The 22,875-nt window shown below is 40.3% G+C and overlaps 1 protein-coding gene across 1 annotated transcript in view; it reads left to right on the top strand.

The window, feature by feature from the left end:
* Positions 1-3,972: 3,972 nt before the first annotated feature.
* The window catches only part of hdac11 (histone deacetylase 11), a 193,110-nt gene continuing 174,207 nt past the window's right edge, over positions 3,973-22,875 (top strand). The window contains exons 1-4 of the mRNA XM_034167370.1: positions 3,973-4,144; positions 10,236-10,295; positions 10,396-10,544; positions 15,151-15,251. Of these exons, the coding sequence (XP_034023261.1) occupies positions 10,261-10,295; positions 10,396-10,544; positions 15,151-15,251 (285 nt within the window). The 5' untranslated portion in view covers positions 3,973-4,144; positions 10,236-10,260. The remainder of the gene's footprint in view (positions 4,145-10,235; positions 10,296-10,395; positions 10,545-15,150; positions 15,252-22,875) is intronic.

Below are 22,875 nucleotides of genomic sequence, written 5' to 3'. Positions count from 1 at the left end.
AATGTTTGGGCCTTAAAACAGGTTGGTCTTATTTTTCTACTAAGGTTTGAACTTTGAGAGTGTTTACACAGGAGAGAAAAGTGAGAAAATGTTAATGTCTGTTTGAGAAAAGTGTATAAAGTGTGTAGTGAGGGGTTTTACAGCCTTAAAACGTCTATAATAATTGTAAAAAATAACACTGACTACTTTGCGGATTTCGTCTTTTGTGGGTTATTTTTAGAATGTAACTCCCGCGATAAATGAGGGACCACTGTATTCCAAATAATCAGTGTCTGCTACGTTTAATCTGCGTGGAATTTCAGACATCTTATATATGTTACTGAATTTCAGACATCTCTGGAACAAAGAGGACAAACAGTGTTTAAAGAACAATAAGCAGGACATTAAAGAGCAAGCTTCACTTTCCCCCAGAATGACATGAACAAGAAGCCATCACAGCTCACACAACTTGAGCTTCTGGCATAAAACAAACACAATAACATCTATAAACCCAGAGAATAAATTCACGGGAGTTTTACGCACAACATACATGTGCAGCGGTTAAAGTGCAGAATGGTCAGATCGTCTCAATGCATTTCTGTTGTTGTGAGACTTTACCCATAATGCACTGCAGCATGTGTTTCCAAACACTAAAACCTTCAAAATTAGTGCATTACTTTAAAACTAAAACACATAGTTGATATTTTCACTTTATAAAATGCCAGATGTGACATTAATTTAAATAACTTGGAATTGGTTTGGTTAACCATAAGTTAAACCATAAGTTAAAACTGTATGCCTATTGATGACTTGCGTGATATGCTGGCAAGTCTGTAAAGAAATTGTCTCTATTCTTTCTCCTCCACTGTGGAGCTAAATCAAGACCAAAACTTTTGTAATCTGAAAATAAAAAAATATTGAAAAAATACATTTTGAAACTGAAAATTCAGTGTTTGTTCTTGAATTTTAGAATCATTTAAAAAGTATTATTAAAATAAAAATAAGTGTATGATATATATTTTTCAGTTTAAATAAATTTTTGATTCAGCTCTGCAATTTTTTTGATCAAATAATTTATTTTCATTCATATTTCTTTTTTTCACCTTCAGATCTTTTTTTCACCTTCAGATCTTATTTTTTCAGTTTCAAACTTTTGGCCCCGTTCTGGCGTGTGAGGGCATGGCTTTGATTGAGAGGGGCATGGAATTGTGAGTGAGAAGAGAGCAATCAGTCCTCACATGATGTTGCTTACAGGAAACGTGGGTGGATTTGTTAGAGTGGAAAAAGTCAGAAGACATTATTTCCAGGACTCAACAGACTTTGTTAATATGTCACAATTGTGAGAGAACTTAAGAAGGTGAAAGTGCCGAGGATTTCCAGCCAGCAATCACGCGCGTTCCGTGCATAAGGAGTGAACAGTGGACATGTCCTCTCGCTGGCCATCCATCTGTGAGGAGTTAACCTAGACGTGGAAATGTCCTCTTGATCATTCCATCAGCAGGAGTTAATGGACTTTATTTAACTTGCCACAATCTTGAGAGCTGGAGGAGGTGAAAAAAGGTGTGCACTGGTGATGGCGTACACGATCGGTGTATGAGAAGTGCATGTGGAAATATCCTCTCACTGGTGATCGGTCCATGAGCAGGAGTTAATGGACTTTATTTAACGTACCACAATCTTGAGAGAACTGGAGGAGGTGAAATCAAAGCAGAGCTGCATCTGGTGGTCGCGCGTACGATCAGTCCATGAGAAGTGAACGGTGGACACATGCTCTCGCTGGCAATCTGTCCATGTGGAGTGGACATGGACATGTCCTCTGAACGTGGAAGCTTGGCTCGCCTCTCCTTCGTCTGTGGTTTTGAAGCTTCACTGCCAGCAAAGTCCAGCAGGATGAATAAAATCTATCAATCCAGGTATATACTGATAAAAGGATTTTTCACCCTGGTGTGTAGAATTGCGGAGACTTGGTGTACAGTAGTGCAGTGTTGTATAGATACAGTTGCAGAGTGTTGTGTAGACTTGGTTAAAAACTGTGTACTTTCTGCGTCCTGTGCCCTACGCTGAAAAAATTAAACATGTTTAATTTTTTGTGTCCACCTTGCATAGCCCTCAGCATACTGCTGCATAGTGAAGCAAAAACTCAGCATAGAGCTGCTTAAATTGGGCGTAGAGATGCATAACTTGGCATAGTCAGACACCGCAATGGGACTGTTAAGCTCTGACATAACGCATCAAGTGATAAATCTGTTTTTAGGTCCAAACTAAAGTTGTAGCCACTTCTGTTTCTGTTTGTCATCGGTTGGGAATCTATAAAACGACAGCTCCAGTGATGTTTCTGACCTGTTGACTCAGTCGCACATCTGAGAACACCGCCTGTGAAGTCTTATCTTCGAAACAAGCTCAGCTGATGCAGATGACCAACAACCACAAACAGCTGACAAAGCGTGCATTTTTATGCCCCGCGCATGTGCCGCGAGGCAGGGCATATAGCATCCGGGTTGTCCGTCCTTCCGTCAGTTCATCTGTCCGCCTGTCTGTCCGTCCATCTGCCTGTCCGGCCGCAATTCATTCACCGCAATGTAGCTCGGCACCTACTGCTCGCAGAAACTTCATATTTGGTGGGTACATGTCTTGGAAGATTACTTTGCATGGGTTCAAAGGCCAGTGACCTTAACTTACTTTTCAAGGTCACCAGTGGTCACAACTGTCAAATCCTTCGCCACAACGTAGCTCGGCACCTTTTGCTCATAGAAACTTCATATTTGGTGGGTACATGCCTTGAAGGAGTACTTTGCATGGGTTCAAAGGCCAGTGACCTTGACCTCCATTTCAAGGTCACCAGTGGTTGCATTTGTTTTGAAGACTGGCGACCGTGACCGACTTTTTATGGTCACTGTTTGTCACATCCTCTAAATAAATATCATGCCAATCTCCATTTTTTTCATTGTATATCCCAGTTTACATCAAACACATAAGGCTTCAACCAAATACCCACCCCATACAAGTACATATTACTGCACTTTGCATGGAAAATAATACTGCGCGCAGGGCATTTCATGACGAACGTCTCTAGTTTTTTTTTTTTTTTGGACCGGGAAGTTGAAAATCACGTGATGGGTTATGTCACACTTACCAACCAAATACTCTACTCTACGTTGGCCCTGGTGTGAAAGGGGTTTTAGAATGGTTCAAGCAGTGATTCACTGCACTGAATTTGGTCTGCTTGAGGTTTCTTCCTCCATAACACCAGCTTTCCCTTACCATTGTTGCCTGTGTGCTTGCTCAAGGGGGTTGGCAAGGTTTGACCTTACCGGTGTGAAGCCCCTTGAGGCTGCATTGTGTTTTGGTGCTATACAAATAAAACAAATTGAAGTAAAAAATAGTAATATAAACTCTCTGTTCTGCATTGAAAATGTTGCTAAAGTAAAAGTAAATCAAAAGCAACAATGCATTAATGGAGTGACTGCTTTCCTTTATATGTAATTTACTTTACAGACTGCTGGGTGGCTTGTGAATGTGTCCTTGTGGGCCAGTAAAGCCTGCCTGATATGATGCAGTTTATTAATTGATTATAGGTTATATTAAGTATTGGTAATGTTAGACCTTACTTGTGTGAAGCGCTTTGAGACAACTTTATTGTGATATGGCGCTATATAAATGAAATAAATTGAATAAATTGAACTGAACATTCAACCACTGGTAACTTATTATTATTATTGTAATAATAATAATAATTATAATAATAATGATTATTTTTATTGCTGTTGTGACTTTCAAACACTTCAAATGCATTTATAGCTTTACCAAGCTCATTTTTTATAGTTTAAAAATGTATGTTAAAAATGGAAATTTCATTACATTTTTAAACTATAACATTATTTTAACTACAATGTTATGTTTATTATGTTTATTTCTGTAATCGTCAGTGAACTGTTCTTGGCGGCTTTAAGAACGCAAATGACGTAAGTTGTTGCCATTCACGTACGCAGGCTGCGCAGCGTTGCAGCAGGAGGAACTGAGGAGGAAATAGGAGTAAACAGACGCGTACTGGCCACAAAAAAAGACGCTGTTATCGTTTCTTTAGTAAGGAACATCACAGTTAAATGCGGTGTGTGAATCTCCATTCTCTGTGGTGACTGCGTGATTCTTCCGCGTTGAGCAGTAGGTGAGTCACGGAGACGTTCATGTTTTAGCTGTCGTGTTTGTTATAACAGCTGCAGTGACATTTAAAAGACACTGTCCAGATGAGGTGGAACAGCTGCTCGGAGAGTCTGACAGATACGCTGAGAGCTTATATCCAGGCTCACAAACGTTTCTTTCACGCTGCTGTGGCGTCTTTTGGAAAGAAACCTCCACATTCCCACTGCGCATGCGCTGTAATGACAGCTCAGTATTAGTAAACACATTTAATATACGCCACAGGAAAATACTTCCAGTATTTACGACTGCATCGTCAGTAAGCCCAGTTATTCTTCGTGTTTAATAGAAATGTCAGCTTTGAATGGCAAAGCAGACACAAGGCAAAATGCTTTAGTGTCATTAAACGCGGGTAAACTGAAGCCTGAGCAGAAAGTAATATGAGATCAAATGTGGTCACAGATAATAAAAGTTATCTGAAAGGAAGAGTACAAAGTGTAATAATAAATACAAAACATGATACAAATTGAAGAACAAACAGGTGTGAATCAGGTGTCCCCTATTTAAGGATGAAGCCAGCACCTGTTGAACATGCTTTTCTCTTTGAAAGCCTGAGGAAAATGGGACGTTCAAGACATTGTTCAGAAGAACAGCGTAGTTTGATTAAAAAGTTGATCGGAGAGGGGAAAACGTATACGCAGGTTCAAAAAATTATAGGCTGTTCATCTACAATGGTCTCCAATGCTTTAAAATTGGAAGAAAATTGGAAAACAACCATCAAATGGATAGAAGAATAACCAGAATGGCAAAGGCTCACCCATTGATCAGCTCCAGGATGATCAAAGACAGTCTGGAGTTACCTGTAAGTGCTGTGACAGTTAGAAGATGCCTGTGTGAAAGCTAATTTATTTGCAAGAATCCCCTGCAAAGTCCCTCTGTTAAATAAAAGACGTGCAGAAGAGGTTACAATTTGCCAAAGAACAGCTGGCCTAAAGAGAAATGGAGGAATATTTTGTGGACTGATGAGAGTAAAATTGTTCCTTTTGGGTCCCCCAAACTCTGAATTCAAGCCACAGTTCACAGTGAAGACAGTGAAGCATGGTGGTGCAAGCATCATGATATGGGCATGTTTCTCCTACTGTGGTGTTGGGCCTATATATTGCATACCGTAAGGTATCATGGATCAGTTTGGATATGTCAAAATACTTGAAGAGGTCATGTTGCCTTATGCTGAAGAGGACATGCCCTTGAAATGGGTGTTTCAACAAGACACTGACCCCAAGCACACTAGTAAACGAGCAAAATCTTGGTTCCAACCAACAAAATTAATGCCTCGCAGAAGTGAAGAAATCAGGAAAAACTGTGGTTATACAACTAATCTAGTTTAGTGATTCACAGGATTGCTAAAAAGCAGTTTGAACATAATAGTTTTGAGTTTGTAGCATCAACAAAGATGCCACTATTATTGTGAACACCCCCTTTTCTACTTTTTTTTACTAATAGCCCAATTTCATAGCCTTAAGAGTGTGCATATCATGAATGCTTGGTCTTGTTGGATTTGTGAGAATCTACTGAATCTACTGGTACCTCGTTTCCCATGTAACAATAAGAAATATACTCAAAACCTGGATTAATCTTTTTAGGCACATAGCACTACTATTATTCTGAATACTAGTGTATAACTCACCTATTTAGTGCCATGCAATGCCAGATCTCTTTTGTGTTGTGCGCAACTCTTACTGGCATCTCTGAAACTGACATCATTGTCATGCGACTACTACTGATTTAAAAAAAAAAAAAAGGAAAAAGTTGCATGCATGAGTAAAATAATTAGTGAATTAAAAACATATATAATTTCCCATGCAAAACAAAGGTTATTGTGAATCACCCGGTACATTTACAGAAATTGGGAAAGACCACCACACACCTGATGACCATGTCATAGGTAAGATTCAGAAGCATTGAAGAAAAACCTCTGAAAATGATTAATTTTTGCTTTTTACCATGTCTTTGAGCCATAAAATGAATGCATTTGTGGGTGTTCAGTCAATTTTAGTAAGAGGTTTATTTAATTGATTGTGGGACATGAGTCCAATTGAACATCTCTGGAGAGATCTGAAAATGGCTGTACCCTGACGCTCCCCTTCCAACCTGATGGAGCTTGAGATGTGCTGCAAAGAGGAATGGGCACAACTGACCAAAGATAGGTGCACCATGCTTGTGGCATCATATTCAAGAAGACTTGAAGCTGTACTTGCTGTTAATGGTGCATCAACAAAGTATTGAGTGAAGGCTGTGAAGACGGATGTACATGGGATTTCTTAATTTGTTTTATTACGTCCTTGCCAGACATAATAAAATTACCTGCATTTATTTGTCTGTCTGTTCACAAAATTACATCAAAACGACTGTATGGATTTTGACAAAATTTTCACTACAGATAGATATTAGACCATGGAAGAACCCATTAGGGGAGGTGATGGTCTAGTGGTTAACTGTTGGGCTTGAGACCAGAGGATCCTCAGTTTAAATCCCAGCCTGACCGGAAAATCACTAAGGGCCGTTGGGCAAGGTCTTTAATCCCCTAGTTGCTCCTGGTGTGTAGTGGGCGCCTTGCATGGGCACCACCCTCACATCGGGGTGAATGTGAAGCATTCGTGTGTAAAGCGCTTTGAGCATCTGATGCAGATGGAAAAACGCAATATAATTGCAGCCCATTTACCATTATTTACCCAATAAATTTTGGAGTTGATCCAGATCGGGATTCTGAGCCAAGTTTCACTTTGTATAGGCTTTGAAGGATTACGTCAAAACTACTTCACATATTCTCACCAAAGTTTCACCCTGGATAGATATTAGGCCATGGAAGACTCTATTAAATTTTGGAGGTTATCCGGATCCGAATCCAGATTCTGGATCAAGATTTCACTTTAGAATCAGAATCAGAAGAAGTTTATTGCCATTGCCAGTGAACAGGATTCACAGACTAGGGATTTGCTTCCTTACAATGGTGCAACATTAAGAAGAGGTAAAATGCTAAGATAAAATATAACATACGTATGTGTCAAAATAAGATAAAATATAAGATAAAAAAGAAATATGAAAGGCTGTGTGCAACAGAAAAACAGAGAAACAGAAAAAACAGTGCAGTGGGAGGAGTGCAATTAAAAACCAAAGTACACTGTCTAAAGTGACCCGTGATAAAATGATAAAGTGACAGAGTTAAGCTTAAGGTGACTGAGTTATGAGGAGTTCATGAGTCTAATGGCAGAGGGGAAGAAACTATTCTTATGGCAGGAGGTTCTGGTCCGGATGGACCGTAGCCTCCTGCCCGAGGGGAGTGGTTTGAACAGACCGTGTGCAGGGTGAGAAGGGTCAGCTGTGATCCGACCTGCTCGGCCCAGAGTCTTGGAGATGTGCAGGTCGTGGAGAGATGGAAGGCTACAGCTGATCACCTTCTCAGCAGAGGCCACAATGCGCTGCAGTCTGTCTGTCCCTGGCTGTGGCCCCGGCGTACCACACCGTGATGGAGGAGCAGAGGATGGACTCGATGATGGCCGTGTAGAACTGCACCATCAGCTGGACAGGCAGCTTGGCCTTCTTCAGCTCCCGCAGGAAGTACATCCTCTGCTGGGCCTTCTTGATGAGGGAGCTGATGGTTGACTCCCACTTGAGGTCCTGGGTGATGGTGGTGCAGAGGAAGCGGTGGTGTATATAGGCTTTGAAGGATTACGTCAAAACTACTTCATGGATTCTCATGAAATTGGTGCCATAGATAGATATTAGGCCATGGAAGACTCAGCTGAATTTTGGAGGTGATCAAGATTCACTTTGCATAGGCTTTGAAGGATTACGTCAAAACTACTTGATGGATTCTTGCCAAATTTGCGCCACAGATACATAATAGGTCATGGAAGACTACAGTAGTGTTCAGAATAATAACAGTGCTATGTGACTAAAAAGATTAATCCAGGTTTTGAGTATATTTCTTATTGTTACATGGGAAACAAGGTACCAGTAGATTCAGTAAATTCTCACAAATCCAACAAGACCAAGCATTCATGATATGCACACTCTTAAGGCTATGAAATTGGGCTATTAGTAAAAAAAAGTAGAAAAGGGGGTGTTCACAATAATAGTAGCATCTCTGTTGACGCTACACACTCAAAACTATTATGTTCAAACTGGTTTTTTTAGCAGTCCTGTGTATCACTAAACTAGTATTTAGTTGGGTAACCAGTTTTTCATGATTTCTTCACATCTGCGAGGCATTAATTTTGTTCGTTTGGAACCAAGATTTTGCTCGTTTACTAGTGTGCTTGGGGTCATTGTCTTGTTGAAACACCTATTTCAAGGGCATGTCCTCGTCAGCATAAGGCAACATGACCTCTTCAAGTATTTGACATCCAAACTGATCCATGATACCTGGTATGCGATATACGAGGTCTGTGAGAAAAGTATCCGACCTTTTTATTTTATGCAAAAAATATATGGATTTGATTCATATGTTTTTACGTCAGCCAAGCTTGAACCTTTGTGCGCATGCATGAGTTTTTCCACGCCTGTCGGTTGCGTCATTCGCCTGTGAGCAGGCTTTGAGTAATAATAATTTCAAAAAAGCTTTTTTTCATATTGTTATTATGGGGTGTTGTGAGTAGAATTTTGAGGGGACAAATGAATTTACTTCATTTTGGAATTAGACTGTAACACAAACAAATGTGGAAAACGTGACGCGTTGTGAAAACTTTCTGGATGCACCGTATGTCACGATGAACCTAGAAATGGATAAAGAGGTGGAGTGAGGGTGGCTCTGTTTCTGTTGTATGATGAAAGCAGCCTGAACACGCCCCTATCTTCGAGTTTGAACTTGCAAAGCTAACAGGTTCACCTTGGTTTAGATGTATGTTAAAATCATATTTTTGGGGACTGCGTGGTTTACTTTGGTTGGGGCATATAACATTATGAGTCATATATTTTCTCAGTAATCCTGAATTAAATGGACCTAACAGATTAAGCTATGGCCAGCTTCTGAAAGTGCTAGAACCTTTAGTACACAACATCAAATAAGGCAAGAATTTTCCACGAATACTGCAAAAGAGCTGTCTCAGATGATCTGTTAGGATGTTTCACCACACAACAAGCTGTTATTCCAGGTATTTGGAATAAATTGACATACACAGAGTCCATTGCTAGTGGACTCTGCTTAGATTATGAGAGGCGAAGACACTGAGCTCAGCAGCTGTCACTCAAAGTAACCACACCCCGAATCATGCAGAACTTTATGGCTGAAAATGTCTTATACTTAGAAGTTAGAAAAAAAAAAATTCACCCTCCATGCAGTTGTTTTTGTACCAAGTTGTAACCATATTTATGTATGCTCGAAAGTTGTACATTTTAATGTGGACTTGAATGGCAACCTGCTCGTGTTTGGTGCCAGCCTCAAGCCTCTTCAGGCAGGATGGGCTTCATCTGAGGCCATCCAAGCTGACTGGTTGGGGGTGTAAAGGGGAGCTATAGGAATTGCTTTACTGGTAGGCCCTAAAATACACCCAAAGGTCCCCTAATTAAATCCAAATTATATTAATTAGTCATTCAGAAGCTTTTTAAAGCCCTGTAATTACATCAATGTCTTGAAACACCTGGAATATTCCATGGTGTTTGAAGAGTCAGTTATCTTGGTGTATGTTAGCTGGTGACCCACTGAAAATTTGACAAAGTGAATAGAAACAAAAAAATGTCTTATAATTATGTATTATAATTGATTTAACAGAAATATTGTTAGATTAAAATGCATCCATTGCACTAGAAGAAAATTGAGTTTGTTTTTAGCTAAGACTTATGTAAATACATGTCTAAATAGTATGCCTTGTCCTAGGTTTTAATTTCAGGGATGATAGCTTCAACATGAGTTTGATTTTCAGTCTTTCTTTTTTAGTGCCACTTTTATGGCGGAAATGTGGTAACTTTTTTTTGAGGGGATCAAAAGTCACATCAATATTTGGGAAATTTTTGAGTATTTAAAAAAAAAGTGGGGTCCAAGGCTTGACCAATTAGGTGCTGTGTCATTTTTAATCTTTTATTTTTGATACATTCTCGTGACATTTTCTTCTCTTTTCCAGTTGAAAGTAGCAATGCCTATACAAAATGTCTCTCAAAGAAGATAATGAAGGGGCAAAGAGGTGAGCACAAACGAGTTCATTAGTGATTATTAAGACAACTGGTAAATTACTTCATGCTATGCAGCAGTGTGTTGAATGGCTTTTGGTTTTATTCTTTCAGCTCTCACTTGACTGAATTGTACCACAACATCCCACAAACATGTATGCCCATTGTGTACCATCCTGACTACAACATCACCTTCATTGGCCTTGAAAAGCTCCATCCATTTGATGCAGGAAAATGGGGGAAAGTCATTCACTTCCTGAAAGGTGAGACAGCAACAAACACATGGGTGTGTTGGGAGGAAATCTCCTCAAGCTGATATACTGCACATGAAATCAGTCCATATGGATCAGAGAGGCAATGAAGCAAGTGTGAAGAGGTGAGGTTTACATGCTGGAGAGTTGAAAGTCAGAGCGATAGAGTGCAGAAAATTAGACAAAAATTCCAGTCAGAGAAATGATGCAGAGATGGAGTGTAGGTTCAGATTCACACCAACCTTTTGTCAAATTGCCTAGTGGCTTTAAATTTGCAATACATTGTTTTACACTGCTTAATGAAGTGTACATAAATCAAATCAAAACAAAAAAAAAACCTGCCATTGTGATCAGGAAAAAAACCTTGGAGTTTTAACAATGTATCCTTGCATAAAGTGAAGAAAACATTTTTCCAATTTCTCTAAGATGCCATCCAAATGAGAAAGTCAGTGATTAAGATTCATGACACTACATGGGATCACATCCTCTGTTGCAGTGGTATAACACGAATACCGTCTTTGTAATGGCTAACGTTAAGTCAGCTATATTTTATCGACAGTTGAGGCATGTGGAGCTCTGACGTGATGCCGTCACAGTCCTTTGACAATGGCTTGGATTTTTCTACACAAACAGTTATTGGGGAAAAATGCCACCACAATAGCTTTGTTAGCATCCTACGTTTCCATTGAGCTAAAACACTACAGTGAAAGGAAAACCACTATAAATCTGATCATGCAGAAAGCTGTAATTATTTTCCAGGTGACTGTGATACATTTTGCAAACTACCATGAAAGAAAGAAGTTACAGCATTGTAGTGCAATTGTTTTACTGCTCTCTGTGCCAGGGAATGTCTTTGCAAGGATTACTTTTAATAGGATTCAGTTCCAGCTACTTGCTGCCCGTGACTGGAAAAGTGTGGCTTCAGGCCCAAGAAGTTGACCACATTCAAACCATGCCACAACACAAATAAGAATATCGGTAGTGTTTCTTTGCAGGCTTGAATGCCAATATGGACCCATTGGCCTATGTGTTTTTTTTACTCTTTGCCATGCATCAAAAATGAGTTTAAACCTTCATAAATGTCAAATTGTCCCATCAGCCTGAAAACACTTTTTTTTTTTTACTTTCTGTTTAGTCCTACAGGAAGTATATACTGTCAGAAAAAAATAACAAAAAAAAATGGATGGGCTTTTGTGTTTTTCCAAATACCTACTACCCGCTCCCCATGATTAACTTTCCACTTTTCATCCATTGGCTGATATTTATGGATAGTTCTGTATGGAGTGAAGATGGATAACAGTGATTGATTTTATTTACATTGATACAGTTTTCTTCATATATTACACAATTTTTGTGAGCTAAAGATTTTGGTAAACTTATTTCTAGTACAAAAACAGTTCATCTACATAAAGAAAGGTGTCTTTCCAATGAAGATTTGAAGAATTTTTATTTTTGTCAGATTTAGAGCCAAAATATTTCTACTTACAGTGATCTTAACAAATATGTGACACATATTCTGAGAGCTGAGATTGTTGTGAACATTTTGATATGCAACACATTGGTATTATATAAAAAAAAAAAAAACAGGAGAAAAAAAAAGTACATTAAAATCACTGAAAATATGGTCAAATATAGAAAACAACCCTGGACCCCAGAGGGTTAATATTGTTTCCCCAAACTCATGATTGATACATTAAATATATGGAAATAACTTATTTGTTTAATCCATCACTTTGCATAGGAGGATGAATAACGTTTGCACATTGCACTGAGAATGGTCTTTAGCCTCCTAAACTGTTTTGGACTAACACAAGTTGTGGATGGACCAACACATAATCTTGGACACACTTTGGACCTAGTCATTTCTTATGGGCTGTGTTTCCCTTAAGGACATATCAGACATTGCTATTTCAGATCACCTTCCTGTTATTTTTAATTTACTGCTCCTCCATTTGCTCGTAAGCCACTTGTTCCTGTCTCTCGCCACCGTTTGGTCACCTCCTCGATAACAGGGGACTGCTACTGCTTTCATGGACTCTCCGTTTAATGCCATGAATGGACTGATTTCTTCATTACTCCCAGATAACATCCTCTCTTCTTTCTACTCCACATGCACAGTAATTTTGGACTCTGTTGCACCGATGCGCTGCAAATCAAAATCCAACCCCTGGTTAAATGCCACAACGCGTGCCCTGAGGCAACGCTGCAGACAGGCGGAGAGAAGATGGAAAAAGCACAAACTACAGGTGTCTCTAGCTATTCTGTGGGACAATCTTACTGACTATCAGAAGGCTGTGAAGGAGGCAAAAGCACAATATCTGTCTCATATTATCTCTAGTAATTGTCATCGTCCCGGTGTCCCGCTGATCAGAACTGCAATGTTGAGTTGTCTGCTACTCAAGCACATTCTGCTGTGCTTGAGCAGTTTGAGCCCATTTCTTTTGCATCTCTTGCTGAAGTTGTGAAACACATAAAACCTACAAGTTGTCCTTTAGATGTTGTTCCAGCTAAGGTATTGAAGGAGGTTTTTAATACTGTTGGGGCGGGTCTCCTAACTTTTATCAATGCTTGTCTTAGATCAAGGTCTGTTCCAGCTGCTTTTAAACATGCTGTGGTTCAACCCCTTCTTAAAAAACCTCACCTGGACTCGTCAGTTTTATCCAATTTAAAGCCCGTGTCTCATCTGCCATTTCTGTCTAAGGTTTTAGAAAAGGTTGTCTTTTTACAGTTACAATCATTTTTAGAAGACAATCACATCCTTGAAAAATTCCAATCTGGGTTTAGATCGCAACACAGCACTGAGTCAGCACTTTTAAAAGTTCATAATGACATCACTTTGTCGGTGGATGCAGGGAATCCTGCTGTGCTGGTTCTGTTGGACCTTACAGCAGCCTTTGATACTGTGGATCACACAGAACTTGTTTCCCAGTTAGAACATTTTATTGGCATTCAGTGTACTGCACTTAAGTGGTTAGATCGTATTTGGCTGAAAGGAGCTTTTCTCTTACAGTATGATTGGGGTCCTCTCCTCAACTGCTCCTCTGTGTTGTGGAGTGCCGCAAGGTTCCGTTCTTGGGCCTATTCTATTTTCTTTGTACATTCTGCCATTGGGGTCAGTTATAACCCAGCACAACCTGTCCTTTCATTGTTATGAGGATGATCTGCAAATCTATCTGCCTATGAGGACTAATGGGAGTGTTGCTTTGTCATCATTATGTAATTGTATTCACAATATAAAGCAGTGGCTATGCCAACACTTCCTTTACCTGAATGATGGTAAAAGGGAGATCATGGTGTTTAAGCGCTCTGGCATACCAGATGTGGTAACAAGAAATTTTGGTGCTCTGGCTAATTATGTAAAACCACCTGTCATGAATTTGGGAGTGATATTTGACAGCTGTTTGAAGTTCTTTGAACAGATAAACTCTGTTGTCAAAGCAAGTTTTTTCCAGCTTCATCTTTTAGCTAAAATAAAGCACTTCCTCAGTAGACATGATCTTGAGACAGCCATTCAATGCTTTCATCAGTTCCACTTGATTATTGTAATGCACTTTATTCTGGCATTAATCAGTCTTTCTTGCATGTCTCCAATTGGTGCAGAATGCCGCTTGTCCTTTAACAAACACTTTTGGATGTGAGCATATTACGCCTGTCCTGTACTCACTCCACTGGCTTCCAGTTCGTTTTAGAATTGATTTTAAGATTTTAATGTCTGTTTTTAAATCTATTTATGGCTTTGCACCTACCAACTTGTCTGAAATTTTAACTTTACGCACTTACAATAGGACATTATGGGCATCTGGCCAGCTTTTAGATGTTCCGAGGTCAAGATATAAACGCTGGGGTGATCATACTTTCGCGGTAGCTGGCCCGAGACTGTGGAACAAGCTACCTCTTGAATTACATACTATTCCTGACCTAGCACTTTTTAAATCTAAATAAAAGACTTGTTTATTTAAACTGGCTTTTAACACCTAGTGGGGAGGTGACATGTTTTGTTTTTATGTGCTGTTTTAAAATTTTATTGTATATATGTTTTATTTTTGTGAATTTGTGTTTTTAATGTTAAGTGCTTTGGACACCAGTCGATGTTGTAAAGCGCTCTATAAATAAATGTTGATTGATTGATTTATAACAAAAATGCCAATTTTGAAAAGATAGTCTAGAACAGTGGTGGGCAGTCATGGGCCATGAAGGGCAAAGACACTGCAGGTTTCCCTTTCTACCAATCAACTCAGCAGGTGATTTCATTGATGATCAAGTATTTATGTTCAGGGGAGAAGCTCATCAGCAAACCCACCTGCTAAGGTGGTTAGTTGCAAGGAAAAGCTGCACTGTCTTGGCCCTTGTTGCCCACCCCTGGTCTAGAACCTGCTTGAGCATTGCCAGAGGTATGTGACATTCCACTTTGAATCTATTGTTATCGTAACTGTTGGGAATGTGATAAAAGTCTACTGACTTGTCAAATCAGATCAACTCCAATCTCCGCGAGTATCCGCTACATAAAATTCTGCAATGAGTTTGATTTTAACCTGAAAATGATCTTCGTAACATGGAGCTGATTATTATTTTGTGGGTGTGTGCATGTGTATTTGACTCTGTTTTCTTAATGTTCCAGAGGAGCAGTTCATTAATGATGAAAACATTGTGAAGGCCCATGAAGCCACTGAAGAGGATCTGCTTGTGGTTCACACCAAACGCTACCTCAACAAGTTAAAGGTAGTTGTATTATGCTTTGTACACTTCTCTCACATTATGACTAGGGATGGGTATTGATAAGATTTTATCTATCGATACCATTATCGATTCTGCTTATCGATCCGATTCCTTATCGATTCCCTTATCGATACCTCGTGAATTTTGTACTAAAAGTAGGCTTTACAGGTTTTCTATGTATTTCATTGAGTCTTAAAGTAAATAAATATGAAATTGGTCACTGTATCCTTGATCTCTGGACATAAATAAAAATAAACAAAACGGTGTTTCACTTTGAAGTTATTAATTCAGACTAGATTCTGTCGTTCTAACTTGACTCGTCAGAGAGCCGCGCAGCGTTTGCAGCTGTGTGAACAGAACGGAGGACGATTCTCGTTTCTTTCTCGCAACAAGACAGGATTCCCAGTTAGTAACTTTAATCCGCACAAAAGTGACTCACGATTGACATATTCAGGGATGAAAGTGGTGAAAAACAAAAAAAGCTGAAACCCAAAATTACCCCCAACACCACCCGCACGAAAATGTTTCAATTCTAGAAGCTCTGAAATGCATTCTGGGACTATTCCAGACGATAAACTGGAGTGCGTCCAGTGTCCATTTAGGTGAGAAAAAAAAACAACTTATTCACATTCATTCCAGAAGTATTCTGCTCTTAGCAGAATACAACTGGAAGCAGTTTTCTAGCTTGCAGAAAAGTGCTAGCAGCATTTCTAGCAGCAGTTTTCTAGCTTGGCATATAGTTGTGGAGGAAATCACTGAAGAAATTAACAAATTGAAAATATGGTTTGACCGAAACAAACTGTCATTAAACTTAAATAAGACAGGGATGAAATGGAGGTGTAAGAGTCACTAGGTGTTCACAGGAAACACTTATTTATTTCTGTATTTATTTATGTATGTATGTATGTTCATTGTTAGCTGGTTTTATATTTCCTGTTGTGTTTCTATTCAGGTTATTTTTGTCTCTTTCTCTAAAATTGTATATAATAAGTATATTTTGTGTATAATAATCATTAGATTATTAATATATAAACAAAAATAAATTTAAGAAATATTACAATTTGAAAACAAATGCGCCCGAACATGATGACAGCTGCAACTGCTTAATGCTAACTTTTAACATTGAAAATGCCATAGACATGCTAACGCATTAGCATCGCTCCCGTTGTTAAAGTAGACCTGCATTGAAATAAATGCAGTCAGATCTTTGGACTAAAAAATGACTTATATTTACACATAAGAGCCTTCTGAATGTAGTAAAGTAAATCTGCAAGCCCAGATCTGTCATTCAACGGAGAAATCTTCATTTGAAAATGATAAATTTACAGCTAACATTTAGCCCTCCGCAAATTGTCCCTCTCATCATGGACGCTGCCGAGACGTCAGGGACAAGACCCTCTCCCAGCATGCATTGCGCGCGCCAACTGTAATTTGTGGATTTACGTCAGTTTGCATCTGCACCTTTTTCTTGTCTTATACGGAAGGATCTACTTTTTAAAACTTCATATTGTCTTGCGGTACGCTTGGTGAGTACACATTTCTTTTATTTGTGCTTGAAAATTATTTTTGTGGACTTTTTCATCCGCCCGTTTGATTGAGTGGTGTCGCATTGAAAATCTACTGTCTTTCATCTCCGGTGTACCGTCGCGGGCTACGGAGGCGAGACCCGCAAAGAATTCAAGTCATTAAAAATATGTAAACCTCTCTCAGCGGCCACAGAGCTCTGCGGCTCTGATTACCGAGACGTGCGGCGCTGTGGATTTTGCAGCAAGAAGTCTGTCCTTGCGAGCAACAGGTGTCACCGCGCGCACTGCATTAAAACGGCGAGCATAGTCTCTGGACTTGTGAAAAGTTGGCTGCAACTCTATTCAGTAGACAGAGAGGTGGTGCTGGCTGCACAGCAGACACGGGGGTGTGAGTGCCACGGCGGAATTTAACGAGCGCATGCACTCGGTAAGCGTATCGGGGGCAGTGAGAGCGAGGCGTCGGGGAATAATGTCGCCCGCTGTCGATGCCGCCGCTGATCTGATCCCCGGATCTGAGCAAGCAGAGCTGTATCTCACATTCATTGCAACTTACTTTTGGATGTTGAAACCAGGATGTGTATAACAGTAACATTACTAAGAGATAAAATCAATTTCAATGCGGGATCGGACTGAAGGTGGGAACGCGTCGTCTTGTCACCGACGTCATGGAAATGATCCGGATGTTTCACAGAGGGCTAAATGTTAGCTGCAAATTTGTCATTTTTAAACGCATATTTCTCCACTGAATTACAAATTTGGGCTTACAGATTTGCTTTACTGCATTCACAAGGGTCTTATAAATACATATCAGCTATTTCTTTTCTGAAATCTGACCACATTTATTTCAATGCAGGTCTCCTTTAAGTTATAAAATACATCTATCAACTGTTTCAGAAGACCATAACAGGTCAGTTTAACATAGAAAAGGTAAATAATACTCACAGACGTATGCTCTTTAGGGTTTTAGCGGGGGAAAATTAAGCGAAAGAAAGAGACTAAACGAAGCAATAGATCGAAGCATTGCTTCAGTCTGCGAACCACTGCTTCGATTGGTTCAAGCAAAGCTGCGCTGCAGAAAAGTTGATTACGGACCCTCTGCAGGGTCAGAGACAAACATAACTCGTAATGCACTAATCCCACATTGTCATTATCCCATATTACACTTATCCCATGCTGCACATGTCCCATATTGCACGTATCCCTCTAAAACATCAATTAACAGTAAAAAATACCCAGCTTAATAAAACCCCTTAAATAGCATAAAAACAATAATAAATATACCTAAAATTAAAAATAATTAAAAACAATTATTGCACATGTCTGTCCTTATTTTAATTAGAATAATGCAATTGTTCCAACTGAAGCTTGGGCGTGTCTGTTCAGTTCTGTAACAGCTCGAGGAAAGAAGCTGTTTTTCAGCCTTGTGGTATGGGCTTTAAAGGCCCGATAACACCTGCCGGATGGAAGCAAAGAAAAAAGGTGATGTGAGGGGTGTGTTCCATCCTGCAGAATACTGCTTGCTTGGCGGAGGCAGCGAGTCCTAAAAACATCATCCAGTGAGGGCAGAGGGAGACCAATGATCTTTTCTGCCGTTCTTATGACTCGTCTGATGGATTTCTTGCTTTCAGAACAGTTTCTAAACCATGCTGTAATGCAATAGGTTAAAACACTCTCGATGGAGCAATGATAAAAGGCCTTGAGCAGCTCAGCCGACAGGTGTTTCTTCTTCAATGCTCGTGGGAAAATAAAGCCTCTGATGCGCCTTTTTGACCACAGCAGATGTGCTAACTTCCCATTTAAGATCCTCAATGATCCAGGTGCCCGGAAATTTAAAACAAGAGACCCTCTCTACTACCTCACCTTTGATGGTTCAGGGAGAGGGGTCATCCTTGCACTTCCTGAAGTCAACTATAATTTCTTTGGTTTTCTTGACATTCAGGGTCAAATTATTTTCTGTGCACCATTCAGCTAGCCTTTCAACTTCATCTCTATAGGCTTCCTCGTTGCCGTTGAAGATCTGTCCCACCACAGTAGTGTCATCAGCAAATTTTATTATCATGTTTGAGGGATGGGTGGGAATACAGTCATATGTATAGATGGAATAAAGCAACGGACTTAGCACGCAGCCTTGTGGTGCGCCGGTGCTAAGAGACAGACTGGAGGATAGATGTAGGCCCAGTTTGACTGCCTGTGGGCGGTCAGACAGGAAATCCTTAATCCATGCACATAAAGTATTGCTAAGGCCTAGGTTGAGGAGCTTTATGACCAACTTACTGGGTACAATTGTGTTGAAAGCAGAACTGTAATCTATAAAAAGCATTCTCACACTTGAACCTTTATTATCGAGGTGCGTTAAAGCTGTATGGAGAGCTGTGATGGTAGCATCCTCTGTGGATCTATTTGCCCTATAGGCATATTGATGCTGGTCCAGATTAAGGGGAAGGACAGATTTTAAATGCTTCATCACCAGCTTCTCAAAGCACTTAGCCACAATAGGAGTAAGGGCCACCAGTCTGTAGTCATTCATGGTTCTGATGTTACTTTGCTTAGGCACTGGAATGATGGTGGCTGTTTTGAAGCAAGGTGGTACAGTACCTTTGAAGAGAGATCTGTTAAAAATATCCGCAAAGACATCTGCCAACTGGTGGGCGCAGTCTTTAACCACCCTTCCTGGAATTCCATCAGGCCCCTCTGCCTTCCTAGTGTTCACAGACTTAAAGATGTGCCTCACCTCCTCTGCCAAAACAGTGAATGGATAGTCTGTGTCAGCAGAGGGGTGGGGAATAGCTCCGTTGTTAAGCCCTTTTGTTTCAAAACGGGCATAAAAATGATTGAGCTCCTCAGCCAGGGAGACATTAATGTCTACAGGTGGTTCACGGGTGCCTCTGTGGTTTGTGATCTGCTGGATGCCCTGCCACACACGCGTCGGATTTCTATTCATGAAGTGGTCTTCAATCTTGGCCTTGTATGCAGCTTTAGCCTGCCTAATGCCTTTTTCAAATTGTACCTTGCTGAGCTGTACCATGCTGTGTCACCCGATTTAAAAGCTGCATTGCGGTCTCGCAGTAGAACCTGGACCTCCATACTCATCCAAGGTTTCCTGTTATGGAATGTCCGGATGCGTCCGGATGCTTTGCTATATCAGAACACAGGTTCTGATATAGCAAAGCACAGTAGAGGCATATTAATTTATGTCATCATTAAAAAACAGAGACCAATTTGTCCGTTCAAAACAGTCCTGTAGCTGCATAGATGCATCCACAGGCCACCTCTTAACAGTTCTGATGGTAGGTTTCTGCATTTTAACAATAGGTCGATATGCAGGAATCAGAAGTAGTGACAGATGATCAGACCGGCCCAGATGTGCGAGAGCAGAGGCTCTGTATCCCTTTGTGATGTTAGAGTAGACACAGTCCAATGTATTTTTTTCCTCGAGTTGCACATTTAACATGCTGATGAAATCTGGGTAACACAGTCTGTAAGTTCACATGATTAAAAAAATTGTATTTTCTTAACAAGGGACAATGAACGATTATTGTGTGAAATTACTGAAGTGAGTACTACATATGTGATAAAAAATATCAATCTGGTTTTCTCATACTTATACTGTTTTCTTGAGTTTACAGCACCTGTTTTAATAAAACTGCAGTATGTCCTTATGTTACACAACATTTACTACAAAAAACAGGCTGAAACCATTACAACTTTAGTTATGCAATAAATAAATGCATAAAATAAATAGTAGTAAACATTGTAAATCTTCTGTTGAGGTTTGGAAGTCATTGGGCCTCATGCAAGAACATTTTTATGATCTGTTTATGAGCTCTCTTACACTTTTTAGTCTAATCATCTTGTAGGAAGGTGATACACTGCATTCATTCAAGCTCTTTGTATACTCCAGATTACTGTGTCCAAGTTGTGTAATTTTTCAGTGCCACATTTGTCGAGACTAGAGGCCACACCTTTTCCACATAAGTGTCCTATCAGGACATTAGCTTGGAGTTTGTCAACCATATAGCAAGACAGGAAGCACCAGGATACTCAAGACGTGGACCTTTGTTTGTCTGCAATGATATCTGTATCGCCAGCCACCTCTGTCCAATGACCTCTTGACTCCATAAGCTCTTCCCAGGCACCACCTCTCAATCTTCTGGTGGCTGAGTTCAGGAAGTCGTTATAAGCCTGAATATTAGTTTTGATCCAGGACAGTTTTCTGATTCAGCTTCTCAAGCGCTGCAAAGATCACAGCATCATCCGTGAAGTCAAGGTCAGTAAAACTTTCCTTGCCAGCAGAAGCACCCTAGTCATTGGTTTCCACAGCCCTACCCAGCACCCAATCCATGCAAGCATTGAAGAGTGTAGGAGCAAGAACACACCCCTGATGAATGCCAGTTTTCACTGGGGAAAAACTCAGGGTCTCTGCCTCCACTCCATGCAGCACTCACAGTATCTGTATATAGGCTGGCTATGATGTCCAGCAACATCTTGGGAATCCCACAAATCCTCAGGATATCTCAGAGAGCAGTCTGATCAACCAAATCAAATACTTTGTGAAAATCGACATAGGCCACAAAGAAGCACTGACAATACTCACGCTCGCATTGTATGAGGATCCACAGGGCTAAAATGTAGTCATCAGTTGACTTCTTGGGTGTGAAACGAAATTGCACCAGTTGCTGAGCGCAAGTAGCTGAATCTGAATCCTACTGAGAATGATCCCTGCAAGCAGCTTCCCTGGCACAGAGAGTAGCATCCATACGATCACCGTTTCCACATTGGGGCAACAACATTCTTCCAATCTGTTGGGGTGATATCAGTCTCCCAGTTGTTTGCAATGCCAGGAGAACAGCATCTTCACCCACCTGGAGCAGCTCAGCTCCAATGCCACAGATCCCTGGAGCTTTCCCCACAAGCTGTGAGACAAGCTTTCCTTGTCTCACAGCGTTTGCAATCTAACCAAGATTTGGTGGTTCACATTTGGGTGGAGATTCAGCTCCAAGAACCCTATCTAACATCCCAGCAGCCTTATTACAGCTGCTCAAAGTATCCGTCCTAACGTGACAGTACAGCAGATGACTCTATTAGGATTAAAGATCCTCTGCCATAACTGCCGCGGGACGAGGTGTAGATCTGGAGGAACAAAGTGCTTTGATTCCACTGTAAGCAGGTTGAGGGTTGCTAGACCAGACGGTTTGTCACCTGATCACAGTTTCCTCAAACAAACACCTCCTTGTCCATTTTTAGGGCCATAACAGCTTGCTTTCTCAGCTCCCTGTACATCCCAACATTTTCAACCAGCCATGCACTACTCCTACTGTAGTGCACTACTCCTCTGGATGATGCTTAGCATGTCCTTGGAAATTAAACACCTCCTCCTGTGGACACTGGTTGTTCCAATGCAATCCTCAATAGCTTTCAGAGTCTGGTTGTGGAAGAACTCCCACCAGACTGCATGCAAATTCCATAGAAAGTCTTGAAGTCTCACCAGACATAACCTTGACCACTGAGCAGCCCATACCCTGCGAGACTATAACTGAATCCTCAGGGAAGCCACAGAAAATCTGTGGTCAGAATTCACTGTGAACTGTACAGTTCTGCAGTATTCTCCAGCATGTTCCCACAAGGACATGGACAATCTCCTTGGCAACACTAACCATATTAGTACATTTGGATTCATCATCACAGCCTGACAAAACCTATCCACATAAAGTGTCCTTTTATTTTAAAAACGACATCTGGAAATACTTTAATTCCTTGTTGTGCCTGATGGAACGCAGTATTTTTAATGAAGTCCCTCTGTGTTTGTCTGCTCCCACTGCGTTTCTCAGCCTGAACCAAAGGATGCTGGCACTTTGTCCCACAACAAGAAAATTAACTTATTTTAAAAGTTGAAAGAGTCATAGTGCCTCATTCAATCATTCCAGTATTTGCCATAGGCATCAGTCGACTCTTCAGTATTCTGCACGTGATGAAAATAAATCCCATGATCCACCAAGACTAGAATAAACGTAAATAAATTACATTAAAAAAATGTTAAATTAGATTCTGTGTGGAGTGGGTGAGGCTATGTGGTATCGAACACGCTCTCTATGATGTGCATA

This window comes from Thalassophryne amazonica, chromosome 3 (assembly GCF_902500255.1).
Source record: "Thalassophryne amazonica chromosome 3, fThaAma1.1, whole genome shotgun sequence".
Lineage (NCBI taxonomy): Eukaryota > Metazoa > Chordata > Actinopteri > Batrachoidiformes > Batrachoididae > Thalassophryne > Thalassophryne amazonica.
Note: the sequence above shows the minus strand (reverse complement) of the source record. Positions and strands in the feature narration are given on the sequence as shown.